The sequence below is a fragment of the Babylonia areolata genome, chromosome 4, assembly GCF_041734735.1.
Source record: "Babylonia areolata isolate BAREFJ2019XMU chromosome 4, ASM4173473v1, whole genome shotgun sequence".
Classification (NCBI taxonomy): domain Eukaryota; kingdom Metazoa; phylum Mollusca; class Gastropoda; order Neogastropoda; family Buccinidae; genus Babylonia; species Babylonia areolata.
In genome coordinates, this window is record NC_134879.1 from 28,173,545 (window position 1) to 28,200,701 (window position 27,157).

General features: G+C 42.9%; 1 protein-coding gene across 4 annotated transcripts in view; it reads right to left on the reverse strand.

Moving 5' to 3' along the window:
- Positions 1-1,022: 1,022 nt before the first annotated feature.
- The window catches only part of LOC143281025 (excitatory amino acid transporter-like), a 29,736-nt gene continuing 3,601 nt past the window's right edge, over positions 1,023-27,157 (reverse strand). For 2 of the 4 annotated variants that reach the window (XM_076585917.1, XM_076585919.1), the window contains 11 exons: positions 25,249-25,352; positions 21,305-21,492; positions 19,730-19,804; positions 17,605-17,727; positions 12,018-12,102; positions 10,866-10,999; positions 9,563-9,689; positions 7,025-7,258; positions 5,297-5,488; positions 4,154-4,288; positions 1,025-2,400 (listed from right to left, as the gene is read on the reverse strand). In XM_076585917.1, coding sequence (XP_076442032.1) covers positions 2,190-2,400; positions 4,154-4,288; positions 5,297-5,488; positions 7,025-7,258; positions 9,563-9,689; positions 10,866-10,999; positions 12,018-12,102; positions 17,605-17,727; positions 19,730-19,804; positions 21,305-21,492; positions 25,249-25,316 — 1,572 coding nt within the window. In that variant the 5' untranslated portion in view covers positions 25,317-25,352 and the 3' untranslated portion in view covers positions 1,025-2,189. Of the gene's footprint in view, positions 2,401-4,153; positions 4,289-5,296; positions 5,489-7,024; positions 7,259-9,562; positions 9,690-10,865; positions 11,000-12,017; positions 12,103-17,604; positions 17,728-19,729; positions 19,805-21,304; positions 21,493-25,248; positions 25,353-26,914; positions 27,035-27,157 lie in introns of all 4 variants that reach the window. The other 2 variants (XM_076585918.1, XM_076585916.1) reach the window with 2 other exon arrangements.

A 27,157-nucleotide genomic window follows, 5' to 3' on the forward strand; every position in this document is an offset into this window, starting at 1 on the left:
TGTTGACAAACTGTTGGACCGACGACAAACTATTGGATGTGAACGTTATTGCTATAGTCTCCGTTATTAGTAACGCTGTCAGCAGTATTTCCTTTCTTAGTAGATAGGTTTCTGTTGTCAGAATGGGTCTTGTCAGTGAAACGTTGCCAGCGATGTTTCCTTTGTCAGTAGGAATGTTGTCAGTGATGTTTCCTTTGTTATCATTGTCCATGGCATATCCATTGTTAGTTGGAATGTTGTGAATTGTTTCCATTGTTAGTGGTAATAGTGTCAGTGACATTTCTTATTTTTTCTCTTTTTTACGTTTGCATTGTTTTTTTTTTTTCTGCTTCCGAATATTGCGAATGATATTTGTTTGAGAGAAGTCATGTTGTCAGCAGTTTCCATTGATAAAGTGAGTGTCACACACACACACACACACACACACACACACACACACACAAGCTGCCATGTCATCTGACCTCACGCACGTCCACACACACACACACACACACAAGCTGCCATGTCATCTGACCTCACGCACGTCCACACACACACACACACAAAAGCTGCCACGTCATCTGACCTCATGCACACACACACACACACACACACACACACACACACACACACATCCCTCTCAAATAAAAATATACTTAAGCAAACAAACCAAGACTTTCTTTGACCGCGACAATGAATCTGTTCCAAAAGTACATAAGTTTCCATTGTTAGTGGTAATAGTGTCAGTGACATTTCTTATTTTTTCTCTTTTTTACGTTTGCATTGTTTGTTTTTTTCTGCTTCAGAATATTGCGAATGATATTTGTTTGAGAGAAGTCATGTTGTCAGCAGTGTTTCCATTGATAAAGTGAGTGTGGCACACACACACACACACACAAGCTGCCATGTCATCTGACCGCACACACACACACACACACACACACACACACACACACACAAGCTGCCACGTCATCTGACCTCATGCACGTACACACACACACACACACACACACACACCCTCTCAAATAAAAGTATACTTAAACAAACCAAGACTTTCTTTGACCGCGACAATGAATCTGTTCCAAAAGTACATAAGATATCTCAGACACTCCGTATACGGACCAGTTAAATTTGGTGCACCTCATGATTACAGTGCTGAAATATTTTTATACAGTTATATGAAATATTTTTATTGTGAGCGAACATCTGCAAATCAAGATCCATACCACGAAGACAGGAAACAACACAACAAATGAATGTACTCAAAAGTAAAGAGAAAAAAAAACAAAAAAAAAAAAAAACAGAAGAAAAAGCCGGTACACAAACATATCAATAACGTAAAAGACATGAGTCAAGAAATGATTGTGATCTCCAAGGTCATGCATATAAACATTATTTTCAGTAACCTTCAGCAGACAGCCTTATCCATGATGCTTTGTTTCGAAAGCAACCGTTCTTGAAACCTTTACATCAAAAATGTATCTCAGCAATATCAGCTTAAAACGAATTAAGTGCTATTCAACAAACCATGTCTTCATCATTTTCTGTTTATTCTTCTTTTTAAGCTGACTAAACCCATACAGCAACGAAGATTAAAAGGAGCAATTAAATCAACAAACAATGGTGGCTCAGTGGTTAGGTTCCTGAGCAAGATATCAAAAGTTCCGAAGTCCCAAGGTTCAATCCCCAGCCAGTGACTGGATTTCTCTCTTGGGAGTATTGGCCAAAGCACAATGGACCTCAGGTGAACACCTCAGTCCTTCGGCTGAGACTATCAACTGATACCCGTGTGCCACGTGCATTTAGGACACGTTAAAATACCCACAGCAACACGAGGACTGGAGACTTTACACTCCAAACAAATACACGCGAGGCAGAAAGAAAGGTGGCGCTGGGGTTTGTCGATGTTTTCTCCTCTGAAGAAGTGGTCCATGTTTCACCTTTATAAAATGCAGTGTAATAAAAACAAACAAACAACAACAACAAAAACCCACAAGAAAAACAACAATAAAACACAATACAATACAATATGATATAATACAACACAGCACAATATAATGCAATACAATGCGATACAATGTGATATAGTATAGCCTACTACAACACATAACAATATAAACAGATGTACCCACATCGGACATACACACTGTTTCACAACACGACACAATACAGGTCCATATGTATACATGCAATGGTATCCCCCATACACGTTACCATTTGATGAATTTCTCCTCTTCTCTCCCTTTATCTTCTGTGGGTTTCTCGATGTCTCCGGCAGAGGGCGGTCGGTTGTGTTGTAGTTCTGTGAGGTCCGGTGCTGCCCCCTGTTGGTCAAAGCCCAACGACTTCCGGCAAAAGTGCCACGTGATCACCGCGCACAGCACGTGACTGCTCATGTTGGGCACAGCTCGCATTCGGTCTCTGCCGGGTTAAATGATAACGTTTTATATTGTGATAACAACAACAACAATAATGATAATAATCACAATCATACTGATACTTATTTACACACAGATGAACATCTACAAGCTTTTTTTTTTTTTATAAAGGAAGTGTAATTACAACAAAAAAGACGAAAACGACGACGATGATGATAATAACACCAATACCAACAACAAAACTAATTCTACAATCAATGCCCTCAGAGGTCTGCTCTGGTCCTGTATCATCTTCTCTCCATCCAGTCATCACTCCCACAACCCTATACCCCACCCCATACTCTATTATGTCTCCTGCTATGGCTTCGCTCCTTCCTAGCCCTTCCCAGTCCTCCGACCTCCTCACTCCATCTCCCACCCCGCTTCCAGGACATGGAGACTCAGTTTTATTCATTTATTATTATTATTATTATTATTACTTTTTTTTCGCTTATAGTTGACTTCATCAAGTTTTTGTGCCTTATACATATCATTATTATTAGTAGTAGTTCTTTTTTTTTATGTATTTATCCATTATTTATTTACTTTTTTTTTCTCTCAAGGCCTGACTAAGCGCGTTGGGTTACGCTGCTGGTCAGGCATCTGCTTGGCAGATGTGGTGTAGCGTATATGGAGTTGTCCGAACGCAGTGACTCCTCCTTGAGCTACTGAAACTGAAACTGAAAACTGAGACTCAGTGTGGTGTCTCTCTCACCACCAAGACCCACCATTTCAACTTCATCATCTTTTAAAAAGAGAAGTTCACAGGTAGTTTCACATAATGTTTCCAATACAAACAGGAAGCATACTGCTTAATTAAGAGACATAATATGTACACGATTACGAACAATCCTGTGTGGGAAAAAGAAAGAAAAAGAACGCAAGAAGGAAACCATATTATAAGACATTCATATCCAAGAACGGTTAACACACATCAAAGACGAAATCAACAGTCATTTTTTATTAAAAAGAAGAAAAAAGAACAGCTTAAACGTGTAACTTCAGAGCAACCGAGCGACGAACAATCATTGTAACACACACACACAGACACAGACACAGACACACACACACACACACACACACACACACAAAAAACAACAACAACAACAAAACAACAAACAAACAACAAAACAAACAAAAACAACAACAACAACAAAAAAAACCCCAAAAACAAAACCAGCACTTGCTCTCCCTCTCTGTGATTCCCACTGTTCACAAGACCTCATCAGCGCTTAGGGAATATGCGATGGTCGGGAATCTGCTCCTTTTTTTCCCAGCAGATGTGGCGTAGTGTATGTATGATAGTCAGTCGTGTCCAACTATGACCCTCACAAGAGCTGAGGAAGCAACCGCTGTCCCAACTGTCTGGGCTAGAATTTGATCATAGCGGAGAGTGTCTTGCCCAAGTTACATCCCCACTCTCTCGGCCAAGAGGGTTTTTAGGACAGTCGGCGTTAGGATGGTTCACAAAGGCCAACTAGCCTTCAGCACTAAGAACCAGTCTAATCTTGCCTCCTCGTTTGAGAGTCATCGTCCTTCACAAAAGACTTAGCTGTAAATGACTTCCCATTGCAATGGATAAACCATTAATCATACAGCTCCTACTTCGCTGTTGGCCCATCTGTAAGCTTATGTCAATCTGTGATAGAAGCTGAGCTTTGGGCATAGGCGTAGCGTATAATCATAGACCAAACCGCAAGCTCTGACACCTTGAATCTGAAACTGAAACACCAGCCCACCCCTCAGCCCCTACTCACGAGAACCATTCCAGAGCGATGATGATGCCCAGGTTGGCCGGGGGGATGTCCAGGGAGGAGAGGATCATGAGGATGGTGACGATGCTGGCACTGGGGACGCCGGGGATAGCCAGCGAGCCCACTGCCGACAGGATGCTGCCCACAGTCCATCGTCAGTCAGTCAGCGCTGCTGCTTTGCTCATGGGCAGTGCACTGTATTGTATGGTATTGTATTGTATGTTATTGTATTGTATTGCATTTACTGTGCTGTATTTTATTGTATTGTATTGTACTGTATTGCACTGTACTGTACTGTACTGTATTGTATTGTACTGTATTGTACTGTACTGTATTGTATTGTACTGTATTGTATTGTATTACTGTTTTTGTCACAACAGATCTCTCTGTGTGAAATTCGGGCTGCTCTCCCTAGAGAGAGCGCGTCTCTACATCGAGATCACCATGCGCCACCCTATACATATATATATATTTTTTTTCTACCTGCAGTTTTATTTCTTTTCCTATCGAAGTGGATTTTTCTACAGAATTTTGCCAGGGACAACCTTTTTGTTGCCGTGGGATCTTTTACTTGCGCTAAATGCTTGCTGCGTACGGGACTTCGGTTTATCGTCTCATCCGAATGACTAGCGTCCAGACCACCAGACAAGGTTCCGTGGAGGGAGGAGAAAATACTGGCGACTGTGGGTCGTAACAAAATCGACCATTTTCTTTCTGTTTAAAAAAAAATCTTCTTTTTCCAAAGAACCACAACCGGAAAGAAACAAAAGAAAGTAGCCTTCACAACCAAAAATATGCGTTTCCATATTCAAACACTCCACAATCGGCCACCGTTCTTTCTGTCTCTGGACTTCTCGCTGCGTGCCTTGTCAAATCCCTGAGCTTCTTTCAAGTCTGGCGTTAAAACCTACCTCCTTCCAATTAATAGCTCCCCCATTAGCCTCCCCCTTTTCCCATCCATAGTTTCTCTATCCTTCTATTTCTATGATTTGTTTTTTTCTTTTCTAAGATTTGTCTTTAAGTTTAAGAGTTATGAAAGTTGTGTGTGAATGAGCTTTGATTTCTTTCCGCTCAAGATTCGGTGCTATATTACTATTATTATCATTATTGTCGTTGTTGTTGTTATCAAAGCATCTGACAACTCACGCGATAAGAATTGTGTTGCTGGCGGTGACAGACCCTTGCAGCTGAGCAATGTACACGCAGCAGCAGGCGATAAACATGGCGCTGCCGTCACGGTTCAAGGCCGTTGCCATGGGAACCACGAAGCGCGAAACCCGGATGTCCACGTTGTTCTTCTCCTCCACGCAGTTGAGGACTTCCGGCATGGTGGCCGCTCTAGGAGGGAAATAGTGTGGTTCGGATGGAGACAATACACACATTTTCTTCTTCTTCTTTCTTTCTTAATTGATTGATTTATTTTTTTACACTTCCTAATATTCAATCCATGTTAGACCCCCACCCCTGCGTAGACACACAGACACAGACACACAGACAAAGACACACACACAAACAGACGCAGACACACAGACACAGACATACACACACGAAACTAATCGAAATAGGGTTGATACGCACACAAAAAATTGTTTTGTTATCAAAACAGTCTGTAATCGAAGATATTGATAGCCACATTTAATTCGCCGAAGATTGGGAATGCACAGTTGACCTACCACAGGTGAAGAAACACCCAGAAATCATCAGCAAGAGCGGCATGAGACCTGACATAGTACTCCACTCCAAGGCAACGAAACAAACGATTCTGATTGAGCTCACTGTGTCATACGAAAGCAGAATGGAGGAAGCCCACATCTACGAGACCGAGAAGTATGCTAGTCTAGCCAGCAGCCTGAGAGAATCTGGCTTCCAAGCCAAAGTCCTCGCCATAGAGATTGGTGCAAAAGGGTTTGTGGGCGCATCTGTCTACAGCCTCACGAAACAGCTGTCGATTTCTGGCAGAGAGATAACATGGGCTCTTAAGGCAATGGCAGAAGCAGCAGAAAAGAGTTCCAGCTGGATCTGGTCGAGGAGGAATGAAAGTAAACTTCATAAGGATTAAATTTCCCTACTCAAACTAGGCGTACGATGGCTCAGTGGTTAAAACGTCTGCCAAAAAAGGTGACTCAGTCCTGAAGTGGCGACCACCCTGGAGGCGCGGGTTCGAACCCGCTGAGGACCAGGGTAAAAAAAACAAACAAAAAAAAAAAAACCAAAAAAGAAAAAAAAACAAAAAAAAAAAAAACCCAAGGCAGCAATACAAGGGTATCCAAGAGTCATGACCTGGGTGCGGCCCGGCCCCCTTGGAGAGTAAGGAGTTAAGTGCCGAAACACTTGACTGAGGGGGGCTTCTTCTCTGAAGACCTTGTACTGTCCAGCTGCCCCTAGAGTTTTTTTATCTCCGTCAGACACTTGATGAGGCTGAGGACCATTAAATTTGAAAGCGCTTTAACAGCGTCATGCATCCAGCGAGGCGGGAACGTCTGAGTCAAAATCTATAGCCTTGACCCCTTCCACACCCCCAACCCACACCCCTCTGCCCCCTCCTACCCCCCCATACCCCCGCCCGGATGACCACAACTGAAAGGCAGCAGCCCGTATGTCCGCGTTCGGTGGGTTATGGAAACAAGAACATACCCAGAATGCACACCCCCGAAAAGGGAGTATGGCTGCCTACATGGCTGGGTAAATAAACATGAGAAAAAAAACCCACGGTCATACACGTAAAATATTGCGTCCGTCCGTGTGTGTGGGTGTGGATGTGGATGTGGGTGTGTGTGTGTGTGCCTGAAATTTGATAGAGTGACACAGGAAATGAATGACCGAGGATAGGCGCTATATAAAGTATCCACATGATCATCATCATCATATACTGACGAGCTGGCTGTAGCGACGCCAGTGATGATGGCCCGGGAGGCCCCCAGCAGGAACTTGAAGGGGTTCTTGCGGATGATGACGAAGTAGATAAGGGCGATGAAGATGAAGCCGGTGATGAAGTTGCCGATGACCTCGGCCAGCACGAAGAAGCCCAGGCCCTTAAAGGTGGCCTCCAGGTCCGCTGTGCTGGCGATGGCTTTGGCGATGAGGCTGGCCACCCCGATTGGGGTCAGCCTGCACAGAGAGACGTCATGCTGATGTTATGATGATGTTATGCTGACGTCAGCTACATCAGACACACATGGCCACGCCGTTCGAGGTCAGCCTGCACAGAGAGACGTCATGCTGATGTTATGATGATGTTATGCTGACGTCAGCTACATCAGACACACATGGCCACGCCGTTCGAGGTCAGCCTGCACAGAGAGACGTCATGCTGATGTTATGATGATGTTATGCTGACGTCAGCTACATCAGACACACATGGCCACGCCGTTCGAGGTCAGCCTGCACAGAGAGACGTCATGCTGATGTTATGATGATGTTATGCTGACGTCAGCTACATCAGACACACATGGCCACGCCGTTCGAGGTCAGCCTGCACAGAGAGACGTCAAGCTGACGTTATGATGATGTTATGCTGACGTCAGCTACATCAGACACACATGGCCACGCCGTTCGAGGTCAGCCTGCACAGAGAGACGTCATGCTGACGTTATGATGATGTTATGCTGACGTCAGCTACATCAGACACACATGGCCACGCCGTTCGAGGTCAGCCTGCACAGAGAGACGTCAAGCTGACGTTATGATGATGTTATGCTGACGTTAGCTTCATCAGACACACATGGCGATCGGGGTCAGCCTGCACACACAGAGACGTTATGACGTCGTCCTGGCGATGTCATGCTGCCGTTATGACTTGAGGTACGACATACACACATGGCGATGAGCCTCCACGCAATGACGACATGCTGACGTTATCACTAGATTTTAATGACGTTATGGTGATGCTATATTGACGTCAGACGTAGCGATGAGACGGGCCACTCCGATAAGGGTCAGCCTGCAGACAATGACGATACGATTAGGTTTGAATGACGTTATGGTGATATTTTGGTGATGTTATAATGACGTACATCGGATAAACATGGTGATGAAACTGGCCACTCTACAGCGAGAGGGCTCAAAGGTGAGTGTGTGTGTGTGTGTGTGTGTGTGTGTGGTGTAAGCTGTAGGTTCCTATGAAGAATTGAACGAGACAAAGCACCAGATGAATATATCCAGTTCTTTGCAGCTGACAAGATTTGTAATTTATATAGTTGCACAAGAGAAGAACTGTTTGCTTCCCATGAAACAAGCAAACATAATGATGCATACAGAATTTCTCTCCGCGACCTCGCTTGGTCAGTCACGGCATACTCTGAAACAGCCTCGCGCAATCGACATGCACGATCTGGTGTATGCTGTGATCCGATGGAGTGATGGCCTAGAAGTAACGCGTCCGCCTAGGAAGCGAGAGAATCCTAGTACGCTGGTTCGAATCAAGGCTCAGCCGCCGATATTGTATCCCCCTTCACTAGACCTTGAGTGGTGGTCTGGACGCTAGTCATTCGGGTGAGGCAATAAACCGAGGTCCCGTGTGCAGCATGCACTTAGCGGACGTAAAAGATCCCACAGCAACAAAAGGGTTGTTCCTGGCAAAATTCTGTAGAAAAATCCACTTCGATAGGAAAAACAAATAAAACTGCACGCTGGAAAAAAAAAAAAAAAAGGTTGGCGCTCTAGTGCAGCGTCGCGCTCTCCATGGGGAGAGCAGCCCGAATTTCACACAGAGGAATCTGTTGTGATTATAAAAAAAAAGAGTAATACAAATACAAATGAATGTATACGTCGCGTTTTTATGCTTTGCGTCATTATAAGTAAAGAGACAGATTTGGTTAGGCGTTGGAGTTCTGGTCCAGTGTTCACTAGTGACCAGGGTTCGAACCCCCGGCGTTTCGGCAAGGTGTTGTGTCCTTGGGAAAGGCATGTTGACTCCGATTTTTCTCACTCCACCCAGGTGTGAAAGGGTACCTGACTTCGGTCAGTGGGGAAGGTTAAAAGCAGCTGAAGTAGAGAATTGGGCCCCGCTGACTTAATGTGGCCGAGCCGAAGACACAGTGGATGTCAATCCCCTGCCTTTTCCCAGTACTTTTCCGTTTATATGACGGGAAAAAAAAGTTCAAAATTGGTTAATAGCATTGTGATATATACAGTACATTTCTTCCCCTGTTAAAAGACGAAAAGAAGGCCAGTCAAAGAGTGGAACGGAAGAAATGTAGAGTATATATATTACAATGTTCTAACAAATTTATGATTTTTCCGTCTTCGGACCGAAACTGAATGGAAAGAACACTGGGGGAAAATGTGGATATTGTCTGACCTTTAATCATACGGATAGTGTAAAAGACCGTGGAAATGTTGGGGGATGGGTGGGTGGAGGGAGCGGGGTCTGAGGGGTGGGGAGTGAGGGGAGTGGAGCGGAGGAGAACTGACCAAATGACCCAGTGCACGAGGCGGATGATGACGTCAGCGGCGGCGCTGAAGAAGTGGAGGAAGGGACGAGCTACCTCCCCTGTCTGTGCCGCCGCCATGCCCACCGCCGTGCTCACGATCACCAGACCTGGCAGTCGGCCCCACGTCAGCGTGTTCAGACGGGTTGTTGGATGTCAACACAGAGAGACCAAAAAAAAAAAAAGAAAAAAAAAAAGGTGGTGTGTGTGTGTGTGTGTGTGTGTGTGTGTGTGTGTGTGTGTGTGTGTGTGTGTTTGTGTGTGTGTGTGTGTGTGTGTGTGTGTGTGTGTGTGTGTGTGTGTGTGTGTGGATTAATACCGTTGGAAACGCATACACTTTCTTCTTCTCCTCCTTTATTTTTTCAACATCATGATTGAGACAGGCATCTGTCAGTGAGATGGTGAGATGGACTAACTCACAAAGGAGACAGAAAAAGATAGGGTGGGATGATGGAAAAGAATAAGGAGGGGTTGGGTGGGGTGTGGAAGGGGAGGGAGGGATGGGGGCGGGGGGGGGGGGGGGGGGGGGGGGGGGTGCGGAGTGGGAAGGGGCTCGTTGGTGGTACTAACCTTTATTCCCTGCTGTTGAGCCCAGCATGGCATCATAATTGATAACAACGACTTTCACCACAATCCCCGTTGTGTCCGTATTAAGTGTCACTGCCATCATGATGCGCTACCAGAATGCCTACTGATCACCATCGTCATAAAAAAACCACCCAACAATTCCACTGGGGCCACAGTCACTGCCACTAGCCTACACTATGTTCACTCCAGCACCATATCCATCTCCACTTTCACGATGCAGCATAGCGAACCATCACGTTAACAAACACAAACAATGAAACTGTTTTTGAAACGAAGTGAAAAAAAAAGAAAAAAAAAGAGAAATGAAATAAATTCGATGACAAAAAAAAATTCGAGTAAAATAGAATAATTAACAAACAGATTGAAATAAATTCTACACACACACACACACATACACGCACACACATACACACACTCTCTCTCTTTCTCACATAAACACACACACACATTTTTCCCTAGCTTTGTCTCTCCCTACCCCCTCCCCTTCATCCCCCCCTCCACACATACACACACACTTCTCCCCCCTCCCCCTCCCACAACCCCTACCCTCTCCGTTTTTTGTTGTTGTTTTTTCCCGTCTGACATCACTTCAAGTGGAAAGACTTTAACTGAAGATAACACACACACACACACACACACACACACACACACACACACACACACACACACACACAGAGATAGATAGATAGATATCCAACCCAAGATGTTGGTGCCCGAGGCAACATCGAGGAAGCGGACAAGGCTGGTGGCGTTGTGGGCGTCACCACCCTCTTTGTAGCGTGTCTGTGTCTTCTGAAAGCATGCAGCCACCACATTGTCTGGTACCAGGTTTCTGCACACAGTGACATCATCGTCGTCATCATCATCATAATCATCATCGTCGTCATCACAATCATCATCGATTGATATATACTGACAACAAACAGTGTTCTCAACAATTACACACAGAACTAAGAAGATGATGTATTTTTGCAAACGAAGACAACAGTCATTGTGTTATCGAGAGTAAATCATGGTCTGGAACATAGATGATTATTTGTACTGTTAACATGATAAAGAAAGAAAGACAGACAAATAGATAGGATAATAAATTAAAAAACAAAACAAAAACAAAACAACAAACAAATAAACAAATAAGCACAGTGTTCGTTTACTCAACAGAAAGAAATGAATAATACTGAATTTTTTTGTGCTTCCTCATCATCTGCACAGTTTCAGTGGCATTACTCCCACGCCGCTCATTCCGAGTCCCCCATATACAGCCACACCCGGGTTCGTCTGTCGCAGTTCTTAGCGTCAGCAGTCCACAGGGAACCATAATAATAATAATGGAAACTTATATAGCACACTATCCAGAAATCTGCTCTAGGTGCTTTACAAAAACGCTTTTGATAACATAAAACATTAAACCATCGATGTTAGGTCTCGTCAGGAGGCCACACACACACCAGAGGAGACGCTGCACTGCTGCTGAATCACTTCGGTGGTGTTCAACAGTGCCTCCTCTCGTTTAACTCTTTCCATATGAACGGCGTTTCACCCCAGTTACCATCATCAAAATATTGCAAGCGGAAGGCTCTTATACTGAAGAGGTGAATGTTGACAAAGAATACCACAATTCTGACGACGGAAGCTAAAGGTGGGGTCATTCAGACACCCACTGGACATCCGAGGGGTCTGTGTAGAGGAGAAGAGAGGACTGGCCGTACTGAGTGAGTGAGTTAACGTACTTAGGACACCACCAAAGAAGCCCCAAACTGACGACAATAATGGCGTGGTCGCGGAGCCAGACTGTGTGAGCGTCCCTCCCAAATTGATAAAGAGAGTTAACCGTGTCAGTGTTCACTGACCTCACCAAGTCCGCGAAGAGGTCAGACGTCTGCAGGTTCCCAGTGTCCACAGTGGTGGTGTCGGCTGTGTCTGCTCCACTGGATCCTGCACAAACCATGCATCCACAGCACGTTTCTCGGTGTTGTCAAACACGTACTCACACACACACGCACACACACACATGTACGCACGCACACACGCACACACACGTACACACACACACACACACACACACACACACACACACACACACACACACACAACTTCACACACAGATAGACAGACAGAAACACACACACACACACACACACACACACACACACACACACACACACACACACACACACACTTTTGTTCTGGATACTTACACGCTGAACATTTCTTCCTCAAATGTCTTGACATGAGAGGGACTGCCACTGACAAACTGTATATTATCAGATATCCTAGAAGAGACATTATCAAGACCCTGCCTTGAATAACCTGACGTCGAGGGGCCTCAGCCAATAGATCATTGAACCTAGCTCTAGGACTAAAACTCACAAAAGAAAAACATGCTTTAGAAACAGAACTGTTCCTTCTGGGAATATGCTGCAGATGTATGTTAAAATGCTAACAAAACTAAGATGTTCTAGAAACACCTCGCACAGGAAGGTATTCTGAAGCATCAGTGACTTTAAGTTTCTGTTCGACGAATGATTCTATCAGCTTTAGATTTGTAATTCAACAGGGTCCATTTCGTTTACACCAGTAACCATGTTCAGTGTCGAAACGAGCTGTGGCTGATTTTATACCTCGGAGCGACGGGCGCAATAGCCGAGTGGTTACAACGTTGGACTTTCAATCGGAAGGTCCCGGGTTCGAATCTCAGTAACGGCGCCTGGTCGGTAAAGGGTGGAGATTTTTCCGATCTCCCATGTCAACATATGTGCAGACCTGCTGGTGCCTGAACCCCCTTCGTGCGTATACGCACATAGAAGATCAAATACGCGCGTTAAAGACCCTGTAATCCATGTCAGCGTTCGGTAGGTTATGGAAACAAGAATATACCCAGCATGCACACCTCCGAAAACGGAGTATGGCTGCCTACATGGCAGGGTAAAAACGGTCATACACGTAAAAGACCACTCGTGTAATATACGAGTGAACGTGGTAGTTGCAGACCATGAACGAAGAAGAAGAAGAAGATACCTTGGAGCCAGGGAAATTTATCAAAGGGGCACTGTTTTGACGATGTTTTTAATCGCATTATTCAAACATATCAGAAACGTAACAAAACAAATTTCATGTAAATATCTATTTAAGTAAAATATTTACTTGCTTTCGCTTGCTTTGTCAGATCTAAGGTTACCTCTCTCCCAATATATAATGTTCAGCAGTATATTCTCTTTGTGCATACTGTGCATCAAATAAAAATTCCTGCCAGTCCGCTTTGATTTCGTTGTATTTGTGTTAAAAGGCTCGTCTTGAAGCTGACTTGGCAGCCTAACCGGAATGACCGCAATTTCTCGGGATGCGTAACTGGTGCAATGCCAAAATTATTACCCCCCACCCCCCTGCCCACTTCCCTCTCCTTCACCTGTCTGTCTCTCCCTCTTTCTGTGTCGCCCCCCCCTCTCCCTCGCCCCCCCCCCCCCCCACCGCCTCTTTCTGTCTCGTGCTTCCACCCTTTCTCTCCCTCCCTCTTCCCTCTCCGCTTGTTTCTATTCTCATTTTCTCTTCTCCAACTTACAGCTTCTCTGTCGTCCCCATGAGTCTGTCTCTGTCTGTCTGTCTGCTTGTTTGTCTGTCTCTCTGTCTCTCTTTTCATTTCCAATCCAGGAAGAGAAATTAGGAATAATGGTAATCTAACCACTGCTTCACAGAAAGCGGTTATATGATTTCATTCAGTGTGCACGACTACCATTCCATGTTTTCCAGAATCTAGTGTTATAAAGTGTTTAGATTACGAGAAGCTATGTTGGTGTAATATCATACTGTTTAAGACTTAATCATTGACCAGTTCTGGCACATCGGCAGTAAACAATGAAAAACAACAACAAACAAACAACAGACAGACAATGAATAAGCGAATAAACAAACAAACAAACAAACACGTTCAGTGTAACAATGACCTCATTTTTGCAAAGAGTGGCTTGTGAATGTTCATCTTTCCGCTGCGTGCTTAGGGCGAGTCCTAACAGCCAATCCATGTTTGCTGAGCTTTGCAGTTAAAGCGAACTGGGAATTTTTTTTTAGTCCATGGTAAAAACACCCGCACGCACATGCGCACACATTCTCTTTCTGTCTATCTATCTCTTTCTGCCCCCCCCCCCCGCCCCCACGGCTCTCTTTCTCTTTCTCTTCCTGTCACTCTTATGTATGTACCCGCGCACATACGCAACTATACATACAAACTGTAAGGGAGAGAGAGAGAGAAAGAGAGAGAGAGAGAGAGAGAGAGAGAGAGAGAGAGAGGATATATATCAATATGGGAGAGAAAGAAAGAAAGGCAGAGACACTGACAGAGTGAGGATGAAGTGAGGCAAGGGTACCAGAGGGTGGAGCAGGTTCAAGAGAAATTGAAGCAACTCAATCAACATAAAGCGGGCGACATGAAAAAAGAAAAGAAAAAAAAGGCCAGCAGCAGATGCTTTGAGGAAAGGAACATTGGGGATTGTGGGTGGGGTGGAGGATGCGTGGGGTGGGGGTGGGTGGGAAGAGGAGTCGGGGCCTAGAAGCAAGACGTCCGACTTGGTAGCGAGTGTGTCTGGGTTCGACTCCTATATACGAGCCGGGATTTTCACTTCTTCACCCCCCCCCCCGGCCCCCTCCCTACAGCCCCTCCCCCTGCAATAGACCTTGAGAGGTGGTCTGGATGCTAGTCATTCGGATCATACGATATACCGAGGTCCTTTGAGCAACATGCACATAGCGTACGTAAAAGAACCCACGGCAACAAAAGATTTGCTCCTGGCAAAAAAAAAAGTCTACAGAAAAATTCTCCTTGATCGTTAAAGGTGAAAAAAACAACAACAACAAACAAACACAAACAGATGGCGCTGTCCTGTGGTGACGCGCTCTCCCTGGACAGAGCAGCGTGAATTTCACACATAGCAATCTATTTATTTTATCTATTAAGATGTCTTGCTATAGCCCATATTGTTGAAGCTCAATGCGCTTTGCAATCTGTTGAGACTAAATGTAATACAATACAATACAGTACAGTACAATACCAAATAACTGCCATCATCAAGGAAACTACTGGGCAAAGTGTGAGTATATCATCCACCTAACCCGGGGAAGTGAGGTTTCCTGTTGTTCATTTGCTCAGCGATACTCGACAGTCGACAAATTACGGGGGTGACCCAAGGAAGCCATTTGGGGTCCTGTCAAAAAGTCAGAGGTAACGGGCAATACTTAACGTGGCCCAGGCATACAGTTGGTCAGAATTATTAACAGCAATGGCGACATTATCGATGTCACATATACACTAGCAGGGGGCTATTACCCCTACTCTCTCTCTCTCTCTCTCTCTCTCACACACACACACACACACACACAAACACACACGCACACACACACACACACACACACACACTACAGACTATCAGTCATGCCATTCCATCCACTGCGCGTGTCGGCGCTACAACAGTAGAAGGCCTGCTTCACCTAATGAGCGACGTTTTGTTGATGGCGAGTAGTGTTTGGTTTCACGGGCTGGTTCTGGTGACTCCAACTAACCTGGCCATACTGTGTGGCCACAGTCAGACTGATATCAACAGTTGAACACTTGCCTCACTGTCGGCAGTTGTGGATCGACTCACTTGTTTATAACACTAAGCAACAGGCATGTATTCAAACACGGACTCACTTGTTTATAACACTAAACAACAAGCATGTATTCAAACACGGACTCACTGGTTTATAACACTAAACAACAAACCCGTATTCACACACATCGATGATTGTTGTTATTGTTGTTGCTAAGGATAAACTAAAAAAATTCATACTAACTTGCATTCATCTTTGGAATTTTCCCTCCTATGCGAAGAAGATAAACCTGACGTACGCAGCATGTACTTAGCGCGCGTAAAAAGAACCCAGGGCAACAAAAGGGTCGTCCCTGGAAATATTCTGAAGTAAAAAAATCCACGTAGATCGTGGAACAAATACACTTGTAGACAGAACAAAGAACAAAGGAAGAAAAACAATGGAGCGTGCTGCACTGTGGCGACGAGGACCTGGGGGCGGGGGGGGGGGGGGAGGCACGGGGGGAGGAGGAGGAGGAATTTTGTTTAATGTCCCGTCACACATTTCGGTGATTGAGGACATTTTGTTAAAGTATTTATGAATACATTTGAGCATTATCGGTTAGAAGGGGTGGGAGATGTGAATGAATGGAGAGTTGGGGGAAACTGGGTATATGAGGGTGAAATGAGGGTGAAATTTGAAAAAAAAAATCTAAATACAATTACAGGAAATTACTTAAAGGACTTCGTAAAAGAGAAGTCGTTAAACTGACAAGCGAAACAACTGATAATGAAAGCAAAAAGTCAAAAACATCAACGTTCTCAGTCACATGTGAAGACACACTTGTACATAAGTCTTCATCAAGCTAATGTCAAAAATTATATGCTAAATTGTCAGGTTACTAAAGCATATGCACTTGACATTAGAACAATACTTGGTCCGTAATGAATTTGATAATAGTCTGAGAGTTAAACTCAGAACTGATCTGCGAATCGGACCAAAGTCTGAGAGAGTCAACTGACGAGGTTTTAGACTTGAATTCAAGCACCTATAAAAGTCTCTTTCTAGGGTATTGCTTATTTCCTTTTATGACAATGGGCAATATACTTTTATGCTATCTATGATTTTTTGCTCCCCTTTTTGCTGCCCTGTCTGCTTGGTTGTTATAAAGGAATCCAGTATGGGATGGTATCCAACAAAAATCAACATTTGCACCCTTCACAAATAGGGAGTGCAATAAATACCTAATATTAAACAATAAATCTTCTCTTTGATTATTCTCAAAAAGGACCTGGGGAGAGCAGCCCGAATTACACAGAAAGCAATCTGTGTTGTGACAAAAAGTGTTACAATACAATGCAATGCAATGCAATACAATACAATACAATCGTAAGCAGTAAACACCTCGGAGTGATTTATTAGAGCTAGAGCTGTGCTACGCAATGCAAATAGATATGGTGCATTTAGATTAAAAATTCTTAAAGCACACACTTTATCATCATTTCGTCTGAAGTAGCAGAAACGAACCGTTGCTGACGAGGGTGAATACAGCACGAAGTTTATGTCAAAGATCAAACAACAGACTGACGCGAGCCGTGAAGTAAGTGACTGGTCACCAGCCAAGCTTGAGCGGCACGAAATGACGACTCCAGCAGCCAGCTCGTTCAGTCAATCGAAGTTCTGACAGTGACACCTTCTGATAGGGCAGATTTGAGAATACATTTATAACACAGAGTGCTAATATTGTTCTTTATTTTGTGTGAGACAGGAAGCCAATGGAGGTGTTGCAAACTACTCCGGCATCATAACACATAAAAAGTCACATCAAAAGAAATCTTAAAGAATAAAGTTTGATTTCATTTCGACTTATGGTCCTACCTGGCTTAATAAGCACAGCTAGTACTGTACCGACGACAGCTCCCGTGATGTTCGTGATGATGATGTAGGTCAAGGCCACTGCACTCACTCTCCCGTTTTCCTTCGGCTTCAAACCAGCAGTTCCTGCAAAGGGCAAGGGACATAATTTCTATGCTTAGCAAGGGGAAACGCGCATGTTCGCTGTTCAGTCATATAATCATTCTTTCTTGTGGGTTTTTTTTTTTTTTGTTTTGTTTTTTGTTGTTGTTTTTTAACCCCCACCCACCGATCCCAGTGTGTACCACTTAGGCAAACTGTAACTGAAACATGTTATGCAAGATATGCCAATGTTTCAGATCGGATTTGCGACTGAGTTGCCACTTTGCTGTAGACCTTCACGCCGTCTTTTCTAAATTCTGATTTGTTTTCCATTAAAAAATATAAGTACAAAATATCGTTTTGTTCGGAGATAGAGTAAAATATTCATCAAATATAATGTGATCACAGGTATGCACTGTCCAGACAAAAAAAGAGTGAATAAATAAGATGTGAAGCATATAAAAACCGCAAAGTGCACTTTTCGCTATTTATTTCGTCGTTATAACAGTAAGCACCTGACATTAGCCGCAAAAAATAAATCAACACAAAAATACTTCAGTATTAGGACAGAAATCGAGAAAAAATACACACACACACACACACACACACACACACACACATATATATATATATATATATAGAGAGAGAGAGAGAGAGAGAGAGAGAGAGAGAGAGAGAGAGAGAGAGAGAGAGAGAGGGTGGGGGGAGGGGGGGGACGAGCAAATACAGTGAAAGTTGTAAAATAAAAGAAGTAGATGAGGAGCAACAAGAAGGTTGTAAATTTCCTTCTTTCATTTCCGCTTGTTTGCCTTGCTCAGCAACACACCAGTTGTTAACACACACACACACACACACACACACACACACACACACACACACACATTTTAGGAATAGATCCAAGAAGTGAGTGTTGAACTATTGTACTTACACATATACAAGGAATTGATCCAAGAGGTGAGTGCTGAACTACTGACACACAGATATACAAGGAATAGAGAGCCAAGAGATGAGTGCTGAACTACTGACACACAGATATACAAGGAATAGATAGCCAAGAGGTGAGTGCTGAACTACTGACACACAGATATACAAGGAATAGAGCCAACAGGTGAGTGCTGAACTACTGACCTTACACACAGATATACAAGGAATAGAGCCAACAGGTGAGTGCTGAACTACTGACCTTACACACAGATATACAAGGAATAGAGCCAACAGGTGAGTGCTGAACTACTGACCTTACACACAGATATACAAGGAATAGAGCCAAGAGGTGAGTGCTGAACTACTGACACACAGATATACAAGGAATAGAGCCAACAGGTGAGTGCTGAACTACTGACACACAGATATACAAGGAATAGAGCCAAGAGGTGACAGCTGAACTACTGACACACAGATATACAAGGAATAGAGCCAAGAGGTGAGTGCTGAACTACTGACACACAGATATACAAGGAATAGAGCCAACAGGTGAGTGCTGAACTACTGACACACAGATATACAAGGAATAGAGCCAAGAGGTGACAGCTGAACTACTGACACACAGATATACAAGGAATAGAGCCAACAGGTGAGTGCTGAACTACTGACACACAGATATACAAGGAATAGAGAGCCAAGAGATGAGTGCTGAACTACTGACACACAGATATACAAGGAATAGAGCCAACAGGTGATTACTGAACTACTGACACACAGATATACAAGGAATAGAGAGCCAAGAGATGAGTGCTGAACTACTGACACACAGATATACAAGGAATAGAGCCAAGAGGTGAGTGCTGAACTACTGACACACAGATATACAAGGAATAGAGCCAACAGGTGAGTGCTGAACTACTGACACACAGATATACAAGGAATAGAGCCAAGAGATGAGTGCTGAACTACTGACACACAGATATACAAGGAATAGAGCCAAGAGGTGAGTGCTGAACTACTGACACACAGATATACAAGGAATAGAGCCAAGAGGTGAGTGCTGAACTACTGACACACAGATATACAAGGAATAGAGCCAACAGGTGAGTGCTGAACTACTGACCTGCGATGATGCTGCTGACGATCAGGGGCAGAACAGCAGCCTTCAGCATCCTCATGAACAGCTCGCCCGGCATGCCTGCAAGGCAACACGCCCACAGTACTTCTGTTCAGGAGGATTTGGGTTTATACAGTATTTTGGTTTTTTTTAAATTTGTATTTGTATTTATCTGTTTTTGTTGTTGTCACAACAGATTTCTGTGTGTGAAATTCGGGCTGCTCTCTCCAGGAAGAGCGCGTCGCTACACTGAAAGCGCCACCATTTTTTTTATTTTTTTTTTCCTGCGTGCAGTTTTATTTATTTTTCCTATCGAAGTGGATTTTTCTACAGAATTTTGCCAGGAACAACCTCTTTGTTGCCGTGGGTTCTTTTACGTGCGCGAAGTGCATGCTGCACACGGGACCTCGGCTTAGCGTCTAGACCACCACTCAAGGTCTAGTGGAGGGGGAGAAAATATCGGCGGCTGAGCCGTGATTCGAACCAGCGCGCTCAGACTCTCTCTCTTCCGAGGCGGACGCGTTACCTCTAGGCCATCACTGAACATCATGTTTTTGCAATATGTCACAATACGTCACGGTAAACAGGACAAGAAAATCTTATACAAAGTCCTGTCTTGATTGAAGTATATTTTAAGTATATGACGGATGTCTTCACAGCTGGAATTTAAAAAACAAAATAAAAACAAACTGACTGGGTATAGATGATTTTAAACTGTCTGTCTACCTATTTCTACAAATGCTGATAGTGTTGCTCTCATTGTTGTTACTACGACTATTTACGCATCTTCTATCATCAGGTCAGGTCAGGGGCATAGCCATTGCTACTGGTACCATGTAACCCAGTACTACCTGCCGCATGCGAAGTCTCCCAACGACGGACCAGGCGGAGGAGGAAACCTTTCTCAACGGTTGTGAAGGCAGAAGAGGATGACCAAAGGGGAGGGAGAGCTCTTATCCTTGGCTGGAAGTCCTCATAGGAGACGGAACTCCGAAGAAAAAACCTGCACCTGCCGAGGGACAACTTCACTAAAAAAAAAAGTCACCTGTGCTGGTCAGGCAACCAGGCTAATGTCGGAACGACGAGCTAGAATCGGCCTCTTCTCCCATATGAGGACAAACACCGACAGATAAGCCTGCCTGCCCAGTCATCCGTCGGTCCGACGGGAGACTCCATGCATGCATCATCTCTCTCTCCTACCCCCTTCACCCTCTGCCCGACCGTCTCTCTCCTTGTCATTGTCTGCCTACTGCTACTATTGTTGCTACTGTTGCTGCTACTTCTACATTTTTCCTGTGTATCTTTTTAATCCTCCCTCACTCATTTCTTACAATTATTGATTATGAATTTTCTTAAGAAAAGACAGTTGACCTTATTTTGCTTCAGTTTAGTTGTTATTTTCCGTTTGTTTGAATGTAAGTTCATTCCGCATTGTCAAAAACAAACAAACACACAAACAAAAAACCCCGAATGAATAGAAAAAAAGAGAAAATCTTATCTAAACCAAGCTGGATAAATAAATCTTTACCGAATCTTTATTTTCCAACGGTGAACCAAGACTGAACAGTGGAGGTGACTTACCCACCCACACAAGAGCGTCGCTGGAGACCCCCACATAGTACAGGGTCAGGCCGATGGCGAAGCCCACAGCCGCCCCAATGACAGACAGAACCAACAGGGCAGGGTCCCACCTCAAGAAGCGCTGACACTGGCTGGCCCCATTGCCGGAACTCTCTTCCGCTGCTTCCTCGCTCACTTCCGGTGCTGGACTGAAAAAAAAAGAAAAGAAAAAGACAGAGAGACAGCTGGACTGTAAACAAATGATAAAGAGACAGTCCAGCTGTCTCTTTATCATTTTTATTCAGTCCAGCTGTCTCTTTATCATTTTTTATTCAGTCCAGCTGTCTCTTTATCATTTTTGTTCAGTCCAGCTGTCTCTTTATCATTTTTATTCAGTCCAGCTGTCTCTTTATCATCTTTATTCAGTCGAGCTGTCTCTTTATCATTTTTGTTCAGTCCAGCTGTCTCTATCATTTTTATTCAGTCCAGCTGTCTCTTTATCATTTTTATTCAGTCCAGCTGTCTCTTTCATCTAAGATGATGATATTAGACTGAATTTTCAGTCAAGCTGTCTCTTTGTCATTTTTTTTCAGTCCAGCTGTCTCTTTATCATTTTTATTCAGTCCAGCTGTCTCTTTGTCATTTTTATTCAGTCCAGCTCTCTCTTTGTCATTTTTATCAGTCCAGCTGTTTCTTTGTCATTTTTATCAGTCCAGCTCTCTCTTTGTCTTCTTTTTTTTTTTCAAGTGCAGCTGTCTCTTTGTCATTTGTTTTTCTATTCATTCGTTTTCTTGACAATGCGGAATGAACTTACATTCAAACAAACGGAAAATAACAAGTGAACTACAACAACAACAACAACAAACTAAATAGAAGCAAATGACAAAGAGACAGCTGGACTGAAAAAACAACAACAAAAGACAAAGAGACAGCTGGATTATTATTTTTTTAATGACAAAGAGACAGCTGGACTGAAAAATAAAGACAAAGAGACTGCTGGTCTGGAAAAAAAATGACAAAGAGACAGCTGGACTGGAAAAAATGACAAAGAGACAGCTGGACTGAATTTTAAAAAGACAAAGAGACAGCTGGACTGATTTTTTTTGTTTAAATGACAAAGACGAACAGACAGCTGGACTGAAAAAAACCCCACAAAGACAAAGAGACGGCTGGAATGGAAAAAAAGACAAAGAGACAGCTGGACTGAATAAAAAAAATGAAAAGAGACAGCAGGACTGAATAATAATAATAATAATAATAATAATAATAATAATAATAATAATAATAAAAACAAAGAGACAGCAGGACTGAATAATAATAATGATAATAAAAACAAAGAGACAGCAGGACTGAATAATAATAATAATAATAATGATAATAATAATAATAATAATAATAATAATAATAATAATAATAATAATAATAAAAACAAAGAGACAGCAGGACTGAATAATAATAATAATAATAAAAACAAAGAGACAGCTGGACTGAAAATAAAGACAAAGAGACTGCTGGACTGGAAAAAAAAATGACAAAGAAACAGCTGGATTGAATTTAAAAAAAGACAAAGAGACAGCTGGACTGAAAAAAGACAAAGAGACAGCTGGACTGTATAAAAAATGACAAAGAGACAGCTGGACTGTATGAAAAATGACAAAGAGACAGCTGGACTGACAAAAATAACAAAGCGACAGCTGGACTGTATGAAAAATGACAAAGAGACAGCTGGACTGAAAAAAATGTGACAGAGAGACAGCTGGACTGAAAAAAGACAAAGAGACAGCTGGACTGAAAAAATGTGACAGAGAGACAGCTGGACTGAAAAAAGACAAAGAGACAGCTGGACTGAAAAAATGTGACAGAGAGACAGCTGGACTGAAAAATGACAAAGAGACAGCTGGACTGAAAAAAATGTGACAGAGAGACAGCTGGACTGAAAAAAGACAAAGAGACAGCTGGACTGAAAAAATGTGACAGAGAGACAGCTGGGCTGGAAAAAAATGACAGAGAGACAGCTGAACTGTATGAAAAATGACAAAGAGACAGCTGGACTGGAAAAAGACAAAGAGACAGCTGGACTGAAAAAATGTGACAAAGAGACAGCTGGACTGACAAAAATAACAAAGCGACAGCTGGACTGTATGAAAAATGACAAAGAGACAGCTGGACTGAAAAACAAAAAAATGACAAAGAGACAGCTGGACTGTATGAAAAATGACAAAGAGACAGCTGGACTGAAAATAAAGACAAAGAGACAGCTGGACTGTATAAAAAATGACAAAGAGACAGCTGGACTGAAAATAAAGACAAAGAGACAGCTGGACTGTATAAAAAAATGACAAAGAGACAGCTGGACTGACAAAAAATGACAAAGAGACAGCTGGACTGGAAAAAATAAGACAGAGACAGCTGGACTGACAAAAAATAACAAAGAGACAGCTTGTATAGCCGTTGAAAACTATAATAAGCAGAATACCAAATGTCCCCCCCCCCCCACCTATAATTGCATTCGTTACATGAAATATGTGGCATTTGTATGTGCCCCCGCCCCCCGCACCACCCCTCGCCCCCGGCCCTCCCAACCCCAATCCCCCGGGTTTTTTTCCCCCCTGAAATAGACACGTCTTGTCCTGTCTTTGTCTTGGAAAAGAGATTCTCAGCACTGCACCAGTGTTCAAGGACATAGGAGATAGTTGTAGTGTTGTTCATTCACTCATCGTTGTACACCACCACTGCACGTTACCAAACACCGAGACACACTCACAAAGTAAAACGTAGATAAAAAAAAATAGAAGCGAGGAGGGGTGTGGATATGGGATAGAGGGATGGACTTCAGATATCAATCACATAATTTTTCACATAAAGCCAAATAGATTTTTTAAAAAAGAAGAAGAAGAATCAAGCACTTAAAAAACCCTTGAGCGTGCTCATAAATATTTCTGCATAATACGTCAAATATAAATCAAACACAACCTTTGCAATAAACTGTAAGTCTCTCCGTTCTCCCCTCCCCCCCCCTCTCTCTCTCTCTCTCTCTCTCTCTCGCACAAACGCATAAACTCACATACGATTACCGAAATTTCAATAACCATGTTATATTCATTAAAAACAAATTTCCCCTCCCCCAAAAAACAACAACAACACCCCCAAAAAAAAACAAAAAACAAAACAAAACAAAACAAAAAACCCACACAAAAACAACAACAAAAAAACAACAAAAAACCAACCAAACAAAAAACAACAACAACAACAAACAACAACAACAACAACGACAACAACAAAAAACAACAACCAAAACACACACACACACACACACACACACACACACACACACACACTAAACCCAAGACAAAGATGTGTGATACACGACAGAGGAAGGTGGAGAGTGGGGGAGGGGGAAGGTGCGTTTTGCTGTTTTCATGAAATAAGTGATAGCAAATAATCGATATGAATACTTGTCCTCTGTCATCGCATCGTCACTACTATCACCATTATTAGCAGCAAGCAACAGCAACAACAAAGCAACAACAACGACAGCAACAAACGCAACAAATCATACAAGCATCAGTCAACGATGCAATAAAAAAAAAAAAAAGGGAAAAGACTGAAAATTGTTGTTGATGAAATTGCACAACCAACAAAAAACGACATTGAAACCTTCATCAGAATCATCATTATCATCCTATATCAACAGCCTTTAAGTTTGTAACTATCATTGTAATTCAAGTTGTTTTCGCTCCATAAGGCCAAAAGACCTTATGTTTTTCTTTTGTTTCTTTCTTTTTTACGTGTTTTTGTTTTTCTTTTCGTCTGAAATCACATCACATTATGTGAACAGACTTTAAATCGAAGAACACACACACACACACACACACACACACACACACACACACACACACACACACACACACACACACAGAGCAGCCTTTACGGAGACGGTCAGTTCAAAACAGATCCCCACATACCTTTGGATGGAGTTTTCCGAAGTCACGACGGTAACGTCTTCTGTGGAAAGTTTGGGCCTGTCTGCCATTGTGAATGCCACTGACTCTGACTCGGTTTCTGTCGTCTGCAAACAGCAGCATGCGGGTGATACCTGTCAGTTTCTGTTAACAACACCCTAAATAAACACCCCTCTTTTTTTTTTTTTTTGCCGCCAGGGTTTTGCCAGACACTTACTGAGATAGACAAACAGGCGGTTAAACCATGTTCAACGCTGTTTCTTCATGCTCTGTTCACCCAGTTTTACTGAGCCGTGTGTCTCTGTCTGCATGTGCATGTCTTTGTGCACAAAGTGTGTGTGTGTGTGTGTGTGTGTGTGTGTGTGTGTGTGTGTGCGTGTGTGTGTGATTATTTTTCCAATACTAAAACGACATTCAGTGCAAATACAGATTCAGTGAAACAGAGAGAAAGACGGTTGAACATGATTATAGCAATCAACATTGCATTAAATACATTCCATCATCATCATTGACAATCCATATACCATGCTATATCAAGACATAATTTTCTCTCTGCATCTCACAAAAACACCCCTCAAAAAACAAAAACAAAAGAGGATGAAGAAAAGTCGCATGTTACGCCGGACTACGCAGATATGCCTGAGATCAACTGAAATCAAAATCAAAGGAAACTTCAAATTGTACATGAGCTCGGAAAAACAACACATACATAGTGACCGATAGAGACGGTGACCCGGAAAGGAAATCCAAGCATGATAATTAAAACAAGAGAGGCAAGGCCTTCAAGACTCACTTGTGATATATTAAGTCCCCTAGCATTAATTACAGAGTAATTTCCCTTTTTTTTACTATCTGCACCAAAACGTTTGCAAAATAAATAAAACTTCCCTGCTTTGCAAAAGAAGTTCCTGTTTGAACAAAAAATGATAACAATGACTGCTCTTGTTGTTGGGTCAGAATATCAGATCAAAGTGCCAAGTTTAGAGAATACAAAAAATATAAATATAACAGTAAATGCAGTTTGCATATAATTAGGCTTCATATTTTTTTTGGTGCCCATCCCAGAGGTGCAATATTGTTTTAAACAAGATGACTGGAAAGAACTGAATTTTTCCTATTATTATGCCTAATTTGGTGTCAACTGACAAAGTATTTGCAGAGAAAATGTCAGTGTTAAAGTTTGACCACGGACACACAGACACACACAGACACACAGACACACACACACACACACACACAGACAACCGAACACTGGGTTAAAACATAGACTCACTTTGTTTACACAAGTGAGTCAAAAAGTCACCAGAGGTTTTCACACCGCCGCGTTTGAAAGCAGACACAGTGTAAACATTTGTCAATTCCTACTTTATGCACAACGGCAGAATGTTCAAAATCAAGCGAAATAGTTCATAATGATTAAAACATACAGTCTAAGAATGACTTGAAAGGCATGTACGAAATGCAAAACTATACCTACATTTTTTTTCGTAACTACTTGATTTAAGTAAATTAAACAAAAAATCAGTCAAAACTTCATCAGCGTCGCCGACAAACAACAGACAGCATGAAATGGTAAAGCACTTTTTCATCACCACTTGGCATACGTAAGTAACATGCCAATCACACATCAGCAGTTCATCAGTTGCGTCGACAACAGATGGTTACTAACCACTGAAATCCAGCTGGATCTACTCAAACTAGGCGTACGATGGCTCAGTGGTTAAAACGTCTGCCAGAAAAGGTGACTCAGTCCTGAAGTGGCGACCACCCTGGAGGCGCGGGTTCGAACCTGCTGATGACCAAAAAGGCGGCAATACAAGGACATCCAGGAGTCATGACCTGGGTGCGGCCCGGCCCCCTTAGAGTGTAAGGAGTTAAGGGTCAAAACACTTGACTGAGGGGGGCTTCTTCT